Here is a 20,568-nt window from a genome sequence, read left to right on the forward strand (position 1 = left end):
GCCCACCAAAGTGTCATATGTACACTGGACATGAGTAAAATGTTATCAGTTCCCAAGAGTTCATGCAAGGGTATCTGATAAAGCACATTTATGTGTCTATACTTAGAAAAGGAAATAAATCGAGGTATCTGTGACACTAGGACTCAGCAATGTTTGGTAACTTACAGCTGTAGAATGGTGACCACTGTATACGGCTCTGGAAATGAAGGATACAATATAAATATATTATTATAGATATTATTTAATTTGCAGCATCTCATTATCGTACCTGCTGGTCGTACTTTCCACCTTTTCTTTCAGACAGGGAACTGACCTCCAGTTGCCTCAAGGTGAAATTAAACGGCTGCACGACAGTGGCTCGGTACTTTACATGCTCTTTTCCAAATTTCAGGGAAGATGAAATTAATACCTGGGCAACATCAACAGACACAGAAGTGGCATGAGTAACAAACCTCCTTACATGCACTGAACTGGGATATCCAGCATAAAGCTGGTTTTGTAGTTTTTACTCACATGAATGCCATGCTTAGCACTAGAAGTCAATTTTAGAGTAAGGGCATTCTTACTATCTGAGGCCTGGTCTACACTAAGAAGGGGGTTCGAATTAGGGTACGCAAATTCAGCTACGTGAATAGCGTAGCTGAATTCGAAGTACCCTAATTCGAACAACTCACCTGTCCACACGCGGCGGGGTCGAACTCCGCGGCTCCCCCGTCGACTCCGCCAACTCCTTCTGCCGAGGTGGAGTACCGGAGTCGACCGCGGTGCTTCCGGAGTTCGAACTATCGCGTCTAGATCAGACGCGATAGTTCGAACTCCAAAAAGTCGAACTCTCCGCGTCGAACCGGCAGGTAAGTGTAGACGTACCCTAAATCTCCTCTGTGGTTTCAGCAGGATGCAGCATTTCTCTTTACCAGTGCACTAAGGCCATGATCCTGCAAAGACTTACGTATATGTAACGCCAACAGACCCCAGTTGTTGGCAGGCAGGATCAAACTTGGGACCTTTGGGGCTAAATACATGAACCTCTACTGCATGAGCTAAAAGCCATATGGCTGTTAGCTAAGACTGTAGAGCAGACTCATTAAATCTCTCTCACTAAGTGGTCTCAGTGCCACTAGATGGGACAGAACACCACACCCAGGTGATGTGTGGGTTACACATGCACTTAACTTTAAGCACTGCAAGCAGTTCCTTTGGCTTCAAGAAGACCTCCCATGGCATGTGAAGTTTAAGTTATGCAGAATTGGGGTCTAACTTGTGTAGTGTTATGCGAGAACTGTTTAACATCACACACCACACATGGAAATGGCAGCATACATTTCAGCAGTGGTTGAAGGGTTCCCTGTATATCCCTCTTCTACATTTCATTTGGGATTTTGGTGCTTGTACATTATTACTCTAAAGGAAGCTTGATTCTTTATGGAGGCAAATTCATTTTCCATTATGGTAATGGGTTTTATACTTTACTTTTCCCCTTCCCATCATTAAGAAAATAATATTCTTTGAAATATACCTGTCTTGAGTAACATTATGCCAGTGTAACAACCTGTTTAGTGCCTCAGTATGTTGGCAATTATACCTTCAATACAAATTCAGAGTATACACAATTTGCTTTAAGTCAGAGCTTGAGATGAACTCAATTATTCACCCATGTTTTTATGTTATAACTGAGATGATTCTGATTAAATTATGGTCCTTTACTTTACCAATTATTTTTAAAAGGCAGATTTGCTCCTTTTTTTTTAAAAACTGAAACTGGTTTACCTGTTACAGTGTAAAATGTATTAGACATTTTATGCCAAATGTATCATTCTTATTGCCAATTAGGAGAAATCAAAAAAGAAAAAAGGCTGTAATTAAATCACCGATGCTAAAAATGCCTTCCACTTGGGGGTATTTATTGTCTAACTCCTGTTAATATGAATCTGACCCACTTCATTGAAAGAAACAATCTCTTAATCCCTTACAACCACCTCCCCCACTTCAGTGGCTTCTCACCTAATTCAAAATTCTTCTTTTGGCTTTGAAATTCCCCAAAGACTTTCTCCATTCTACCTCTTTCACCTTATATCCATCCTCTGCCCCATCCTGGTCATTTGCTCCTCCAATCTTGGCCTGCATGTTATGAACAGTTGTTTTTTGCCCTTTAATTTTAGGTTGAAATTCCTTCAGTCTTCCACTCTGGACCATTTCCATTTAGCCTTTGGTTGCCTCTCTTTGTAAAGCAGTTTGTAGGGTTGCTGTATGAAGGATGCATTTAAGTAGTCCCACTAAGAATAAGGACCGCTCCACATTCGTAGTTTTACAAAGTTATCTTAATAAGTCTACTGTTTTTCTCCTGCTCAAATTCCTTGACTATCTTTCTGTCTCATTTAGTCTTTTCAAACACACTTGATATTTTACAAATCTCTTCTGTGCTGTTTTACCTGGTCCTTGTTGTTCCAACCAATGGCGATGTCATCCTGATGATTGTGTGTTGAATGCTCCACATACACGTTGACCTTGGAATTCCAGGGAAAAGGGATGGAGAGAGGATGGAAAAACTCCACTAAAAGAAAGAGTTCAGACAGATTAACTTCAGATTACCCTGCTGCTTTTCTGTTACTTTTAATTAGTGACAGGGCACATGACATAGCACCTCAAGAAGACAAGGACAACATTTGGCACTTAGCAAGAATATCTTTTTCTTATAAAATCATTTTTTTGTGCCATGTGTTGATTTCTACTGAACCACAGAAGGGGGGAAATTTCTGTATTTACTAATAAATCAATCATACAGTAATTGAAATGGTGACATCTGCTCAAAAGAAATTCCCATAGGGAACACCAGGAAAGTTGTTGTTTTCAGATGAAGAAATCTCAGCATCGGGGGGGCTAGATGGTCTTTCTAGACAGATCCCTGAGGAAGGTGAGCATGGTAGAGGGCCACTGCCCTAGGGAGAACACCACAAGGCAATGTGCATAATGCCCCTGGGGCTCCTGGGCTGCCTTGGTGGAATGTAATTTACTACAAGCAGTTTCTGAAGAAGGCCATATGAAATAACCTAGCTCGCTTTACAGTCTCATCCCAAAGGGCCCAATCTAGAAGTCCTTACTCCTTGAATTCATTGGCAACTTTGCCTGCAGATTGGTCCCAAAATGTTTGAACCTATCTGGTATTAAAATATTTAGATAACCAGCTTTTGGGTCCTTCACTTTTAAGTTTCCTTTATTTTCTGCTATCAAGGCTTCCTAGAAATTTGAGAAACCTACCCTTAATGTCATGACCTCCAGATAACTTTGGGAAGAGTCCAGTGTAAGTGCCTGTTACTTTTACCTCCTTGCCGTCCCACAGCACAATGTGTCTCAACAAATGAGTTCTGTTACTTTTTTGGTAAACCGTCATGAACACAAGCTGCCTTGGAAGAATTTTTAACTGAAAATAGAATGGGGGGAGGAATCCATTAAAAACCAGGGCTTTGGAGACAGAAAAATCTAAAATGTGTAATTTGGGATTGAATTCACTGGGGCCGGTGGTCCTATATTAAATAAATGTTTGTATGGTGTCTTCAATGGAACCCTGATCCTTCTCGGAGGCTTTTAGTTACTACCATTATATAAATGACAGTGCATGTCTGCTGTCAAATATCCTACTCTCTCTACTGTAACCAAACATACACAGTAAAGTATTGTAACCTCTTTACAATATCTGTTTTCGTACACTTATTGCTTACTCTACCATCTCTAGCTTACCACACATATTACAGTATTCTCTCTATTACATCACAGTGTCACCATTTAAAAAAAAAATCCAGCGTTTGCACAAGCAGTTACTACAAACATGGTAGAACAAGTTTTCACAGTTTTCTTCTCTACTAAGATTAGGAAGCAATTAACTGCTCTTTGATTATTAGCAGTAAATATGCCCAATGGCCTGTGATTGGGTGGGATCTGAGTTTCTACAGAGAATTCTTTCCTGGGAGCTGGCTAGTGAAACTTGCCCACATGCTCAGGGTTTAACTGATGGCCATATTTGGGGTTGGGAAGGAATTTTCCTCCAGGGCAATTTGGCAGAGGCCCTGGAGGTTTTTCACCTCCCTCTGCAGCGTGGGGCACAGGTCACTTGCTGGAGGATTCTCTGCACCTTGAGGTCTTTAAACCACGATTTGAGGACTTCAATAACTCAGACATAGGTTAGGGTTTTGTTACAGGAGTCGGGGGGATGGGTGGGTGAGAGTCTGTGGCCTGCGTTGTGCAGGAGGTCAGACTAGATGATCATAATGGTCCCTTCTGACCTTAAAGTCCATGAGTAGGTGTGGTAACTGTGTAGCAAGAGTTGGCCAATATTCAATTTTAAATATATTACAACATTTTCTGTATAGCATGTATTTGTATATACTGTGCACTGTCTATATGCATGCGCAGACAAACCCCAAACCAAACAGTGGTTACATTGTTGGACACTAAACTAAACTAACTGTGATCCGTAGAATACTACAGGCCTGCTCCCGCTGCTAATGTAGTCAATAGCAAAACTCCTAATGGCTCCAACAGGAGCAGGGTTAGTCCTGAGCACGAACACAAAATGACAGCGGCTATTTAGCTGATGGTACCAACCTGGGGCATTGTGTGCATCATTTCAATGACTTTTCTGTAGCTGGTCCCAGTGAAAGTTAACTTAGTTGTAAGATGGAAATCCTTTTTTCCCATCCTGATAGAGAACCTGCCTTCTGCTTCCCTCATGGAGTAATTTACCTACAGGAATTGCAATTAAAGTGAAAGAGAAAACGGACTTAATTAGACTCAGACTCTTGTTTCTGTGGCAGAGTATCTTACACGGAAAGGTGGATGTGATTTGTCATTTTCTTTCTTACATTCATATTGTAGCATGAAAGGTTACAAAACGAACTCTGTTCTCAATGCTACGCATATGTAAGGCTGTGTGTCTGTCACGGAGGTCATGGATTCTGTGACTTTCCATGACCTCCGTGATTTCTGCAGTGACCGGTGCTGGCTCAGGGGCTGCTCAAGCCAGGAAGCCCCTGGGCTAGCAGCAGCAGTTTGGGTGTGTGGGAGGGGGCTCAGGGCTACGGGTGCAGGGGTGCTTACCTCGGGGTTGGGGGCCTCCCTGGCTCCCACCAGCATGTCCTTGCAGCTCCTACGAGGATGGTCCAGAGGGCTCCACGCACTGCCCATGGCTGCAGGCGCCACTCCCACAGCTCCCATTGGCTGCAGTTCCCAGCCAATGGCAGCTGCAGAGCCGGCACTTGTGGAAGGGCAGCGTGCAGAGCCCCCTTGGCCGCCCCTCTCCCTAAGAGCTGCAGGGACATGCAGAGCCGGATAGGTTGCCTACCAGCCCTGCCAACTATTCCCCCCCCCCCCAGCACCAGCAGGGATCCCAGGCTGTGCGCCACCTGCCTTCCCTCCTTCCCCCCCCCCAGCACCAGAGGGGGTACCAGGCCATGCACCGCCCACTTCCCCCCACCGAGCACCAGCAGGGGGGTCCCAGGCCACCCCCTCCAGCACCTGTGGCACCCCTGACCTCCCCACCAGAGCACCCCCCAGCCCAAATCATGGACAGGTCATGTTACTCTGGCAATAACTGCTCACACACAAATTGTCTCCTGTAGACAAATGACCATGTTATTCTTTTCTCCCATTTTGCTTTTGTATTCCACACCCACTGCTACTAGCCAGTTTCCAGAACAGTTTCCTCACTGACCATTGTTTTTTTAAATAATCAACATAATTATAAATACAGCTTTGGGACTGAAAAAAAAATTCTTTATGGATACAAAATTCTGGCATTGCTTTATCCAGTGCTTAGGAAGTGGAATCTACTGATCTAAATGAATCCCTCCTGTTGTGTTAGGAATGCTGATAGTATTACTTTGGAACATATCCAGCATCTTGGAAATGTGCTGTGCCAAAAAAAAGCCATCAATAATAAAAAATTAATAGTAGTTAGTGCTAGAAATCCTGCTGTTAGAATCTTGAAAAATTAGATGGGTGTAGCAAAAGACATGGAGAGTGGATAACCTGCAGATAGTTACCTTTGAAGAAAGTTCAGCTGTGCTGGGGAAGTATTGAAGAAGGAAGGGGACATTCTGTAGGGCTTTTATATTCAGTTCTTCACTAGAGGAAAGAAATACATTGTTTGGACAAAAATATTTCTAAAACTACCACTGAGTCACTGGAACACAACACTCAAAAGGGTCCAGACCACTGTTGGGATACGTGAGTGCCACTGTGTAAGCCTCTGAATCTACCGGAGTCTTGTGAATTATGAATTGCACTTAATAGACTTGTTCAAGGCAAAAGAAACAAAACAACAAATTCTGACCTGTATGGAAGATGTGCATTCCAAGGAAGTATTTGGCCCAGTATATAGGAATATGATTTTTTTTGGAATGTATCACATGTGCACTACTGGTTTGAACACGAGACTTGTACTAGGGAATACGGGGCTATTAATGTATTCAGTCATTGTTTCCAGAGGAAAATTTGCTATTGTCAGACTTCTAGCTAAAAGTGAATGAGTTCTTAGTGCAAAGGTCTCTGGCTGGAATATACTGAAATACATGAGTAATATTCCAGAATTTCAAGAGCCAAAATAATACAACCTCTCTTAGACCCCTTAGAAAGCTCAGACGTTTGTGCATTAGTCTTTCCAAATCTTTCCTTTCTATCATGATATTTTCTATCTAATCCTTCTGAAGTGAATCACTTTTCTATTAATCTTTCTTAGAATATCCTTGAAAAGTTTTAGAAGAATTCTGGAAATAAACACCATAAATACCACAAGTGTTATGCATCAGAGTGCCCCCAAATTAGAAGAATCAGGAAGTCTTCACTATTTTTACTGACGCTTAACTGTGCTGAAGTGACTTTAATGGGAGTTAAAACACATGCTTAAGTACTTTGCTGGGTCAAAGCCTCAGTCGTCTGGTCCCCTCCAAAGGAATACAATGGCAAAACCTCTATGGAAATGCTGCCTTTCTCCTGCATGGGTAAGTAGGAAAGTGGAGAGTGCTTGCAGAGGGATTCTACTCTCCATGCCCGCAGCTTCTTCGTAGAAATGTGGGAGGAGGAGGCGGATGGTCAAGAGGCCAGCACAAAATGTGCATCTACTTTTCCAAACCCCTGTGTTTGGACCATGCCTGCTAAATTTTTCCCATCACCAGCAGTTAGGGACTGATACCATTCTTCAGCCCTGAATACATTTCCCTGAGCTAACAGCCTGTTTATTAGGGCTGTGTATTTTATTTAAGGATTTACTATCCATTTCATTCATATTTGGGCCATTTAATAAGGACTTAACTGTATTTCTGTGATCTCACCAGCCTAATTAAATCTTTACAATTACCAAAATCACCCTCTCACCTTTGCTGTTCATTTTTCACAGAGATGGTGACTGAGAGGTTTGTGTTTGTTTCACAGGTCAACTTCAGAGAGCCTTCAATTTCATTTGCAGTCAGGACTTCGAGGAATGCTATCTGGGGAGTAAGCAGAAAGGCAGCAAACAGAATGAGTAAAGAGCAGTCAGTCTCTCATTACAAGGCTCTCTGGTACAAGGCTAGTCTCTAAAGCTATGGTGTTGGAGCTACTAACTCAAGCAAAGCCCAATGCAAAGTGCCCCATTATACAACACACAGTAAAACATGCAGGGTCTTTTAGCTCTTCATAATAAGTTATATGGGTTGTATGCCTATTGCAATGTTCCTCAGAGTTGCCCAAGTCTTGATGTTGCTTTAACGTATCTTAAAGTGCTGGGCAAAGAAGTAACGAGCTGACCTGCAGATGATAGTTCTGCTTTGTGGTAACTATTGTGGAATGTTTGTGGAAAACATTTGTTTTCATTCCATGAACAAACCTTCTGAATGATTTAATGAAAGTGGGAGTGTGTGTGTGTGTGTCAGTCAGTCTCACTCAATGTAGCCTGGTGGTCCGAGCACTGGCCTTGGGAGGCGGGAAGCCCATGTTCAAATTGCTGCTGTCTGATTCAGCGCAAATGTTTTCATCCCAAATCAGGCAGAGCAGAGACTTGAACCTGCCTCACCCACAAAAGGTTTGAGGAAACTGACACAGCTCTACAAAGTGTCTCCGCTTTAACAAAGCCGCGTATTTACTGAATCAGCTCTACTGCTCACATTTGATGATTTAATAGTTGGTGACTTTAAAACTGAGCTATAGTGGAGCTCCAGGAGACTTAAGTCATATTAAATGGTATTTCCTGCCTTCGCAGTTATAATGCTGACTTACATGTTTCTGAATGGGTTTGTTTAGAAGTAGATTCCCCGCATTTTCCACCTGGATCCCTTGATTATCATAGTTAATCATCTTGAAACAGATAATGCAGGCTTAACTCCCTTAACCTCATTTGTACCAAACTCTGATGCACTTCAGAGCTGTACTACATTAATACAGTACTGTGTCCATGAACACCGGTTAACATAAATGTATCCATAGGACGTACATGTTTATAGACTTATTGGGAGATACCTCATTTAGAGCTTGATCCTACAAGGTGCTGAATTCTCCCTCATGGTACTGAATACCCTCAGCTGCCACTGAAGTCAACATGTGTCATGTATGCTGAGCCAGCAGGAGCTGAGGGCACTTAGCTCGTCGCTGGAGTGCTCAGTAATTCTGAGTTACACCCATGCTTCCCACATGCATAAAGCACTGAAGGAGTCAGCCTCTCAGTCCTCTTCCTTTTCTCATGGAGACTTTTAGGGGATAAGATGTTACAATAAAAGATCTCAAGGTAGGAAAAGCGAGAGGGTAGTTCCTGTCCTCTTTAGTAAGATGTTGACATTAAATACTTAATATTAATTTCAACATTGACAATATGAGGATCTAATATGGATCTAATATTTATTTTAAGAAGAATATACCTTACTCTACATCAGTCTCCTAGCTACATATTATCTCATCTCAGATAGGAAGCTACATCAGGAACTTACTAGTACTGCTTCTATGGTTACCCAACAGAAGGTGAGGAGACATTCCAACCAGCACCCTTCCCAAGAGATGAATGTGTGCAGTCTTTGCTGACCCCTGGTAGGTGGCTTGGAAACTGCAAAATATTGCTTGAATAGTAAACGAGTATGGCAAGAGGCAGTGAAATGTGCAGCAGTCATTGCATCTGGTCAAACATCCCTGCTGAAGTGCTACAAATGACTTAAACCAAAACACAGGAATTCTATATCAGGGTTGTGTGTATAAAGCTATTTTTCAGTAAATTCCTTCTGGTTTGCTAAGAACCTGTTCACATTAGAAAATGTGATCACCATGGCTTATTTTAAATCTGCTCCTTTTTGAAATGCATGTTTAACCCATAAAACAGAAATTTCTATGACCTATTGGATTTACTTGGAAGTGGACTGTTAGCTCTGCATGATATTTATTTATATTAAATAAATATTTGGATACACTGAGCCAAGGCCTGCTCTCACCTACACCATTCTAAATCAGGAGTACTGCTATTGAAGTTGCAACGGATTCATGCCAGTGTAAGTAAAATTAGAATTATTATCCATGGTAACTCATTACACTCCTCTAATCAAAGCACACAAAGCTATCTATCTATGTTTTATTACCTTAATCATGAAGGGCAGGCCCAGATGCTTGAGACCAGTTATTGAATGTTTTACCTCTGCCATCAGTTCAAACATATCATACGGTTCAAAGTCAGTAACAACATCCATATTCAGAGTTATATATTTGTCATCATATTGAATTTCAAAGGTTGTCTTGGCTTTGTTTTCTAAAAGCAATGAACATAACATTAATCATGCCATTTTAATGGGTTCCATCCCATTCAGTGCAGGCTTATGCAAAACCAAAAGTGCCAGTGAATATGCACCTTTTGAGTAAAGCCATAAAACATCAGACACTCTAGAATGGCATGGGCTGTGGTCTTGGGTTTGCTGAGCCCAAACACTGGCTTCTTTAATTGCATTTGTATATATTAAGCCAGGATCTAGCAAAGCATTTAAGATTGTGTATAACTTTTAAGTATGCAACTGGTCTCACAGGAGTCAATGCAAGATCAGGGCTTTATTGTCTGTCAATACACATGGTTTTTATAGCACTCAGCATACTTGTATAGTTTCCTTTAGCAAATAAGACCTATTTTGAGGTCAATTGCTTCCCTCTATTACAAATAGAGATCATCATAATATTTCAAATGAAATTTTTTGTTCTTTTTCCCCCCCTTCCACTCCCACTTTTTCAGTAGCAAAATGGAAAAAGGACATAAAAGGAGGAGGGAAAACAGGAGGAAAAAAGGGGGGAACCTGAAACCCAGAAAAGCTTTAGAGAAGCAGACAAAAATATGGAGAGGCATGCAGTATGCTGGCTTGTCATCCAGTTTCTTTAGTGGCTGGCTCAAGTGAGAGTGAGCACCTATTAACAGCTAATGGAGTCACACCTTTTGATTTAAGTAATAGGGCTTTAGCTATTGGTACTGAACGTATTGGTCCTTGCTGACCTCCATGACACCTGTGCTTACGTGCCTGTGGGTTCCTTACGTTACACAGAGTTTACCTAAATGTGACCATTCTTCCATTTGGGCACAGAAGACACTTGTTGCAGTGGGAGATAGGAAGTGAAGATGGAGATGAGGTCTGCAACCTCTAGTGCCATGCAGCTGTGGTGGCTCCTTCTGGATTTATGTTTGGAGAGCAGGATGGCATGTGCCAAGTGGCTCTGTCTGCACCTAAGCAGATCCACAGGCCAAGCCTTGTGTTGGTGGTGAGGTTTATGGTTGCCATGGAGACTACTATAGCCCTTTATACACAACTGCTGGCCAATTCACCTAGGTCAAGCCTGCTTACTTGCTCTTGGTGCAGGGACCAGGTTTAGACCAGTGGTGCCAACTGAGAGGGCTGGGGTGGGGCGGGGGCAGTTTGTGCCACCTCTGCCCCAAGGCTTTTACCTTGCTCAAAGTTCCATAGGCCACAGAGCCAGAGGCCAGGGCCTGACCACTCCAATGCAGTGGTACCTGGCACACAGGGTTGCAACGCAACTCAAATTTGGCCTGGCCACGCCTCTGTCCAGATATGGGGCAACACCAGAAATGGTGTTGGCAACCTGGCACAAAGGAAATCTGTTCCTGTACAGCAGAGCACAGGGGAGTCTGCCAAGAATTCGACTCCTAGCAGCACTGGCTATGTGAGCAAGAGAGTGGGAGACTCCTTGCCCGAGGGAGACCCGGATCCCCATGGAAAGAAAGGTGGGGGGAGATGAGTAGGAACCAGCACATGCTATTAGTGTCAACGGCCCTTTCATTTTATCTAAGCATTATGAGGCAAATGTTAGTGATGGTGTATGGCCTGAATAACTGGGCTGTGTGCTCAGGAGTTCCATATGGGCTTGAGGGAAAGAACTTTTCCCTCCACCTACGCTCTGTTGCCAGACTGCAGCAATGTGTGCTCCAACGGAGTCCCTGTCATCCCTATTGACAAATAAACCCTGCACTGTAAATCCCTTTGGACCCATGCTCTGCTGCTGCACACAGTGGTTGGTTTCTGCACCCTGTGTGGGGGCTCCTAATCCTACCCTCCCACCTGCATACAGCAGAACTGCATTGGTTTCCTGTGGTCAGGGCCCTCCTACTAAACCCCAAATGGAAATCTTATCACTATTGGATGCACTGCTATTTTGGGGATGTAGGGAGAATTTCATGCTGCAAGTGGTGTTTGGTGGATCTGGTTGTTGTTGTTTTTTTGGGGGGCGAAAGGCGGGGTATGCAACATATGACGATGGGCGGGCCATTAACCAGGTTGATCATTAATTGGTCAATGTTTGCCTTGTATCTCAATTCTTCTCATTGTTACATAAAGGGAAAGAATGTATGTGATGGAGACATGTGTGCAATAGTTTGACTGCCTAAAAAAAACCTAGACACTCATCTTTCAGGGCATTAATGATTCCAGAACTGCTGAATTGTTTTCAGCATAGGTAGCTAAAATAGCCCATAAAAGCTGGCTGGAAGCTGAAGACAAAATTATACCTGAAGCAATTTGTGGTAGAGAGAGTGCCCTCTTGGGGTTAAGGCTCTGACCTGGGACTCAGGAGATGTGGGTTCAATGCCCAGCGCTGCCACAGATTCTCGGTGTGACCTTGGCAAGTTATTTTCCCTCTGTGCCCCTCATTTCCCCATCTATAACACAGCAATAATGCTGACCTTTCTCCCACACTTTATCAATCGTGAGCTTTTGGGGTAGAGACTGGTGTTTTGCATTGTGTTTGCACAGCATCTAGCACAATGGGGCCCTGACCTCAACTGGAATACAAAAAATAATAGATCTAACTCATCTCATGACATACACATTTTTAAGTGCTACCATTTTTACTGGAGAAAGGAAATACTGTGACTTTTTAGACAGTATTGGTGGCACACAGCAAATCAACTTGCAAATAATTACACAAACAGTAATAACAAACACAAAGTCCTGTTGCATAAAAAGACTACAAAAAAACAGCATCCTACCTAGTTTCTGTAAGACAAGAGTCAGATTGGTCGCCTTAGGGTAGCCAAATGTCAGTAGTGCCTCACTGTTATGTACACTTTGGCAGAAAATTTCCATTTGCTGGCCAACGTGACGAGAGTTAACTGTGTACATGACTGATGTTTGTCCAGCCATAATTTGCATACGTCTCTCTTGAGTGGAATTTAATCTTTGAAGGGATACAACCATCTGACAAAAGATATGTATAAGTACTGAAAACAGATATTCAAAAACAATATCCTGGCCTGTTCCTTTTCAGACAAGGACATCAGAAGGAAAAGTGACTTATCTATAATTGTTACTAAAATTGACCCATAAATAGCAGAGCTTTAACCCATTCATTCATTATCTCTTAATATTTCTAGTATCAAATAGATCCATTGGAATGAACTGCCATTTAACTTAAGTTTAATCAATTGTAGGAATCAATTTTATGTGTCATATTGCTTAAGTTACAGCTTATCCCATAAAAAGATGAAAATATAACTAAGATTATACAATAAACCCTTGACGTGTGCGCACACACGCACACGAAGTTTAGAAGACAGGAGGATTTTTCTCCTAATTCCATGAGGGGACATTTAAGAAAATATTTCCCTGTGAAGTACACAATTCCCATTAAAATCATGGGAGCTGTCTCTCACTGAGCAATGCAATGCTCTGAAAATCTATTTCTTCAGGACTTGCATTGCATTTTAAATTCCTGATCATCGTATGCACTATACTATCAATGATCAAAATGGAACAGATTGGTTCACAAACCAGCAAATTCATCCTTAAGGCTCATATTTTGGCCTTCCTTAGATTATAAACTTTTGAGGGCAGATACCATCTTTATGTTGTGTGTGTGCACAGTGCCTAGCGCAGCAGGGTTCTGGTCCATGCCTGGAGCTCCTTGGTGCTACTGGATTACAAATAATAAATAACAACTCATCAAATATCAGAGGGGTAGCCGTGTTAGTTCATCAAACTATTTTAAAATGAAAAATACCTGGATCAACTCTGAGACTCCAAGTTGTGTCAGCCATGGCCAATTGTGCTGGAAATTCCCAGTCAAGTCAGTTCTTGCCTCAGTCTTTTGGATTTGTCCTCCCAGAACCATCAGGTAAGAACCATAGAGTGTTTTGATACTGAAACTCTTGCTATCGTTCAGGTCAATGGTAGCCTGTGTGTGATAATGTCAACGATATGAAAAAGGGTGAGTTTACAAAAGTTAGAGCTCTCATTAGTCAGGATTCCCTTTTCAGTTCAGGATGGATCTTTGAGATGAGGTATAAAAGAGAAGTCCCAGGAGCTTGTGGGTCATTAAGGATCACATGACACTTTTAGAAAGGGAAAGTTAACTTTGGTGTTTAGCATGAAATTCCAATTTGGGTAATTACATTCTGGTTACCTCAGTGTTCCCAGCCTCCATCATGTCCAGATGGTTTGTTTCTTCTCCCTGGTTTTTCTGTTCAGTGTTGTTAAACACGTGGTGCCCTGTTTCTCTGTTTGCTCTCAGGTGCAATTCAAGGTAGTATTGACATTGATTTATAAAGCCCTAGCAGGTTTGAGGCCCTGCTACTTGAGAGTTTGCCTCTCTCCTTGTGCAACAACACAACAGGGGAATTCAGCTCACACATCCTCATTCTTAGTCACTGATTGCCCAGGTGCTGGGACAGTGGAGGGCCCTAGGTTCTGGAATTCATTTTCTCTGTGACAGAGCCCAAATCTCAGGGTGTAAGGCAAAGCCAGTCTTGCCTGAGGTGGCCCCTTTACTTCCCTTGTTCCTTTCAGCTTAATTAACAGAATCAGCATTGAAACCCTGCATTGACGTTTATCCAAACATTTCTGTATTGCTTTGCAAATGTCTGTGCATGTGCCCAGAGACCTACTGTGTGAAAGAAATTTTAAAAAATAAATAAGGAAATAAATTTCTCCTGCATTTTCAATTCCATCAGCTGTTCTCTCTTCCCATTCTAAAATGCTGCGTTGCTACATGCTGTTAAACAAGTTGTTTTTCAATCCAGAGGTGGCCTTAATTTGGAGATGGATCCTTGTGTATAATGGGTGATGCGCTTTGAGGGGAAAGGCATTATGTACATGTCATATTACTACATAGAAGGGTATTACCATAGTGAGGCCAGGACAACTAATTGCAATTATTGTTCATTAATTAGTACATTATGAATTTTTTAAAAGCATAAGGTGTGACATTTACAAACAGAAAATTAAATTCTATTTTCCAGAGACGTAGCGTATTATAAATGAACAGCATACCTTTCATTTGCCTGTCTAGGTTAAAAAGCCAGTAGTACCAGACAAACTTTTATTGGGTGTCTGCGATGATCGAGCTACTATTGGGAGGAAGCGTTAAACTGTTTTCAGCTTCTGCTTCCTACCCCATAAACAGGGCATGTGGTTCTCTCCATTTACTTCCAAACCCTCTGAGGGAACCTGGTGTTCTGCAAATAAATGTCAAGCTTCAAAGCCACGTTTCCCAAGTATTTCTGTGGCACACTGTCCTCCCATCAGGCTGCTTTACTGCAGAAGAGTAGTTGGAGATATTTCAAAAGCCGCACTTTTTTTCATATCTCTCCAATTTAACCCAGACATTTATTCGTAAGCTTTTACCCTAACCTCTTCCATGCAGCTGTGGTGTTATCCCTCCCCCCCCCCAAAAAAAGAAAAAAAAATAATAACTGGAGATATACCAATCTCCTAGAACTGGAAGGGACCTTGAAAAGTCATCAAGTCCAGCCCCCTGCCTTCACTAGCAGGACCAATTTTTGCCCTAGATCCCTAAGTGGCCCCCTCAAGGATTGAACTCACAACCCTGGGTTTAGCAGGCCAATGCTCAAACCACTGAGCTATCCGTCCCCCCATTGATGATGAGTGGTGTGGTGAAAATGTGCCTGGCCCCTGCACATGATCATAGAATATCAGGGTTGGAAGGCACCTCAGGAGTCATCTAGTCCAACCCCCTGCTGAAAGCAGGACCAATCCCAAACTAAATCATCCCAGCCAGGGCTTTGTCAAGCCTAACCTTAAAAATCTCTAAGGAAGAAGATTCCACCACCTCCCTAGGTAAACCATTCCAGTGCTTCACCACCCTCCTAGTCAAAAAGATTTTCCTAATATCCAACCTAAACCTCCCCCACTGCAACTTGAGACCGTTACTCCTTGTCTTATCATCTGCTACCACTGAGAACAGTCTAGATCCATCCTCTTTGGAACCCCCTTTCAGGTAGTTGAAAGCAGCTATCAAATCTTCCCTCATTCTTCTCTTCTGCAGACCAAATAATCCCAGTTCCCTCAGCCTCTCCTCATAAGTCATGTGCTCCAGCCCCCTAATCATTTTTGTTGCCCTCCGCTGGACTCTTTCCAATTCTTTCCACATCCTTCTTGTAGTGTGGGGCCCAAAACTGGACACAGTCCTCCAGACGAGGCCTCACCAATGCCGAATAGAGGGGAATGATCACGTCCCTCGATCAGCTGGCAATGTTCCTACTTATACAGCCCAAAATGCTGTTAGCCTTCTTGGCAACAAAAGCACACCGTTGACTTATATCCACCTTCTCGTCCACTGTAACCCCTAAGTCCTTTTCTGCAGAACTGCTGCCTAGCCACTCAGTCCCTAGTCTGTAGGAGTTCATGGGATTCTTCCATCCTAAGTGCAGGACTCTGCACTTGTCCTTGCTGAACCTCATCAGATTTCTTTTGGCCCAATTCCATAATTTGTCTAGGTCCCTCTGTATGCTATCCCTACCCTCCAGTGTATCTACCACTCCTCCCAGTTTAGCGTCATCTGCAAACTTGCTGAGGGTGCAATCCACGCCATTCTCCAGATCATTAATGAAGATATTGAACAAAACTGGCACCAGGACCAACCCTTGGGGCACTCCACTTGATACCGGCTGCCAACTAGACATGGAGCCATTGATCACTACCCATTGAGCCTGATGGATTATAAGGTAGATAGAAAGCTGGCTAGATCATTCATCCAACCCATACTTCTTTAACTTGCTGCCAAGAATACTGTGGGAGACTGTATCAAAAGCAATGCTAAAGACAAGGAATAACACGCCACTGCTTTCACCTCATCCACAGAGCCAGTTATCTTGTCATAGAAGGCAATTAGGTTAGTCAGGCATGACTTGCCCTTGGTGAATCCATGCTGACTGTTCCTGATCACTTTCCTCTCCTCTGAGTGCTTCAAAATTGATTCCTTGAGGACCTGCTCCATGATTTTTCCAGGGACTGAGGTGAGGTTGACTGGCCTGTAGTTCCTCGGATCCTCCTTCTTCCCTTTTTTAAAGATGGGCACTACATTAGCCTTTTTCCAGTCATCTGGGACCTCCCCTTATTGCCATGAGTTTTCAAAGATAATGGCCAACTCCTTTAGCACCCTCGGATGCAGCGCATATGGTCCCATGGACTCGTGCTCATCCAGCTTTTCTAAATAGTCCTGAACCACTTCTTTCTCCATATAGAGCTGGTCACCTCCTCCCCATGCTGTGCTTCCCAGTGCAGTAGGCTGGGAACTGACCTTGTTCGTGAAGACAGGGACAAAAAAAGTATTGAGTACATTATCTTTTTCCACATCCTCTGTCACTAGATTGCCTCCCTCATTCAGTAAGGGGCCCACACTGTCCTTGACTTTCTTCTTGTTGCTAACATACCTGAAGAAACCCTTCTTGTTACTCTTAACATCCCTTGCTAGCTGCAACTCCAAGTGTGAGTTGGCCTTCCTGATTTCAGTCCTGCATGCCTGAGCAATATTTTTATACTCCTCCCTGGTCATTTGTCCAATCTTCCACTTCTTGTAAGCTTCTTTTTTGTGTTTAAGATCAGCAAGGATTTCACTGTTAAGCCAAGCTGGTCATCTGCCATATTTACTATTCTTTCTATACATCGGGATGGTTTGTGCCTGCAACCTCAATAAGGATTATTTAAAATACAGCCAGCTCTTCTGGACTCCTTTCCCCTTCATGTTATTCTTCCAGGGGAACGTGCCCATCAGTTCCCTGAGGGCATCAAAGTCCAGGGTCCATATTCTGCTGCTCTCCTTTCTTCCTTGTATATGAATCCTGAACTCGACCATCTCATGGTCACTGCCTCCCAGATTCCCATCCACTTTTGCTTCCCCTGCTAATTCTTCTCTGTTTGTGAGAAGCAGGTCAAAAAGAGCTCTGCCCCTAGTTGGTTCCTTCAGCACTTGCACCGGGAAATTGGATGATCATCATCATCTTCACTAGACAAATGTAAAGCTACCTGAGAAGTCTGGGGATCCCCGCTATAACATTCAGGGAACCCTCGGTACTGAGCAAAGGAGACCGTGTTGCCGAAGAGATAGCCAAGGCTCTCTGTTGCAGCAGATTCTGTGGCATTTCAGTTGCCCATACCATCAGTGCCAATGGGGGTGCTCTCATTGGTGCCATCAGGTGTTGTGGCAGTTTAATCAGTGTGGTCGGTGCTGATTTAGCTTTCTCTACTGGTGCCAACTGTGATGTTGGTGCCAGAGGAGGAGGAGGCGGCATGTTGCCAGAGGAGACACTCTGTATCAAGTCCCTCACAGGTGAGGTCAGTGCCATGGAGGAGGCATGTCTTCATCTGTGCCTCAACTCCATCTCCTTTGCTCGGGACTCGGCGGTGCCAGAGGTACGACTCAAGCATGTGTCGGCATTGAGGGTACTAACCTGGCAGGAGACCGCCGTTGTTTCTGCAGTGCTCTCTGCGGAGAGGTCTGTGCCCTCTTCCTCTGTCTTTTAGAGGAAGACATGTTTCCTGTCCCTGAGGGGGGTATGCCTGGAGAGGTGGTCTGCGGGTCCATCTAAGGTTGGAGAGATTTCTTCCTCAAGATCATTTTGAGGCAGAGAGCCCAGTCGCGCCAGGCTCTCACCTTCAGGTTGCTACAGTCAGCGGCGGCTCCAGGCACCAGTACTCCAAGCGTGTGCCTTGAGCGGCAAGCTGCGGGGGGCATCCTGGCGGACCCTGCGAGGGCGGCAGTCAGGCAGCCTTCAGTGGCTTGCCTGCGGGAGGTCCGCCGGTCCCGCGGATTCGGCGGCCCCGCGGATTCGGCGGCAATTCAGTGGTGGGTATGCTGAAGCCATGGGACCGGAGGCCTCCCGCAGGCAAGCCGCCGAAGGCAGCCTGACTGTTGTGCTTGGGGCGGCAAAAAAGGTAGAGCCACCCCTGGCTACAGTGGATGCATTTTTGTGGTATACGTGCCTCCCTGAGACCTCTTACACACGACTGCCCGTCAGAAACAGGCATTGCTTCAATGCAAGAGCTGCATCACTTAAAGCCTGGGGAGCCAGGCATCTCTGATGGTTAACCGACCCCGGTGCGGGGAAACTACGGGGAGGGTAAAATAGGGAGAAGTAAAGTAAAAAGAATTAAATAAAACTAACACTAACACTAACTATGATTTTCTAACTCATTAACTATTTAAACTACTAGTTCTAAAGGTATGGGAAGAGTGGTGAACACTGCCCCAGAGCCCTGTCTTCAGCCAAGGATGGTTGATAAGAAACTGGAGGGGTCAGGTCATGTGCACGCTAGACGTGGCACCAGCGGCACCACAAGATATCTACCGTGCACACACAACACTGATACCGTAAATCTCTGATTGATGGTGCCGGGACGCTCTGACACATGAAGTGGAGCACCTACAGGGGCAGCACTCAAAGAAGCAGCAACAGATTTACAATCTGCCCATTATGGCATGACATGCAAAACCCAAGTGTCTGGCCATTTTTCACACAGTCAACTGGCTTGTGTCACACACTGGCAGGTTTGAAGATTGCGAGGTATATTTGTATACAGACTACAAATGTCCTAGTACATTAAATGTCACAACTGGTACAACAAATAACCATTAAAACTTTGCACACTTTGTGATCAGTGCTGGGATTACAACATGTGTGCTCATGAGGTAGTGTCCAAGTGTGGGAAATAGCAGAAGGCTCAAAATTAGGTTTTGGAGGACAGGAACAATAGCTGTTCTCTAGGACAGATGGATTAAAGGCAGAGAAGGTTCTCAAGAGCAGCATGGCAGCTGTTTGGGACAGAAACTAAGGAAGAAACAGTAGCCTGGGAGTGATTATAGAAATAGAAAGGAAGATGAGTTGGTGGGATGGAGGGAAAGAGATAATCTCAGATCCTTTAATATGGAGGCAGGAAAAAGCCAAGTTACCAAACATAAGATTAAACAGCTAAAATATTGGGAACAATCTATGCTACCTGCAGCTACTGGGGCCTATTTGTTTGTGGTACCAAATTGCTACTCATGCTAATTTAACTTTGTTGAACTGGGATGTTAAATAAAGCAGTATTGTACAGCTGCTCTGACATCTCCAGTGTTGTTGTTTCCTCCAGAAGGGATAATACAGTCATAAAAACATAAGAAGGAGAGAATAAGAGCAGTACATCAAGATGGAGAAGCATTCATCATGTTCTATCAATAATGAGTCCTATTTTTTTCATATGTCGTAGGTGCCGCACACAGTAACATCTACAATCCTCCTTTCTTTGCCATTACAGTTCTGTTGTATTCATTTTGCTTCCTTCATAGCCTGGTTATTGTCTGGATGTGTGCCACTTTTGTTACCATACAAACCAAAGGACAACATACCTGCAACTCAATCCTGTCTTCTATTCTCAGTGCCTTCAGCGCCTCTATGTTATGTGTGAGCTTGTAGTTAATAGACACATGGTCCAGCTTCCGAATAAAGCTCAATTCTTCTGTAATCTGTTTTGACAGCACAAAATATGTTATCACTTGTATGTAGTGCATCTCCAGTATAGACTGCATAGTGACCAATGAAAACCATCATTTCTACTGCATTAGGGAAAACATTTCATAATGGATATCGTAACACTTGTTTACGTTATAAATAGAATGTGGGTTTGGTCATACTTGTTGTTTTTCCAAAAACTGGAGGGAATGTAATAGTGATGGCACAAAGAAAAGACTTAAAAAATGAACAGTTTTGCTACACTTTTGGAGATAGGCATCCTGGGTCATTCCTGACATCAAATGCATTGTTGTAAGAGATTGTGCAGTTTGAAAGATTGAAAAAAATAT

The 20,568-nt window shown here is 43.4% G+C and overlaps 1 protein-coding gene across 1 annotated transcript in view; it reads right to left on the reverse strand.

Annotated features, from left to right (window-relative positions):
- Positions 1-20,568, reverse strand: part of LOC123344118 — a 169,940-nt gene that overhangs the window by 30,461 nt on the left and 118,911 nt on the right. The window contains exons 47-56 of the mRNA XM_044979917.1: positions 20,116-20,232; positions 13,492-13,665; positions 12,482-12,689; positions 9,585-9,751; positions 7,366-7,478; positions 6,036-6,117; positions 4,600-4,737; positions 3,256-3,418; positions 2,430-2,551; positions 269-409 (exon numbers count right to left, since the gene is read on the reverse strand). Of these exons, the coding sequence (XP_044835852.1) occupies positions 269-409; positions 2,430-2,551; positions 3,256-3,418; positions 4,600-4,737; positions 6,036-6,117; positions 7,366-7,478; positions 9,585-9,751; positions 12,482-12,689; positions 13,492-13,665; positions 20,116-20,232 (1,425 nt within the window). The remainder of the gene's footprint in view (positions 1-268; positions 410-2,429; positions 2,552-3,255; positions 3,419-4,599; positions 4,738-6,035; positions 6,118-7,365; positions 7,479-9,584; positions 9,752-12,481; positions 12,690-13,491; positions 13,666-20,115; positions 20,233-20,568) is intronic.

The sequence above is a fragment of the Mauremys mutica genome, chromosome 11 (genome assembly GCF_020497125.1).
Source record: "Mauremys mutica isolate MM-2020 ecotype Southern chromosome 11, ASM2049712v1, whole genome shotgun sequence".
Classification (NCBI taxonomy): Eukaryota; Metazoa; Chordata; order Testudines; family Geoemydidae; genus Mauremys; species Mauremys mutica.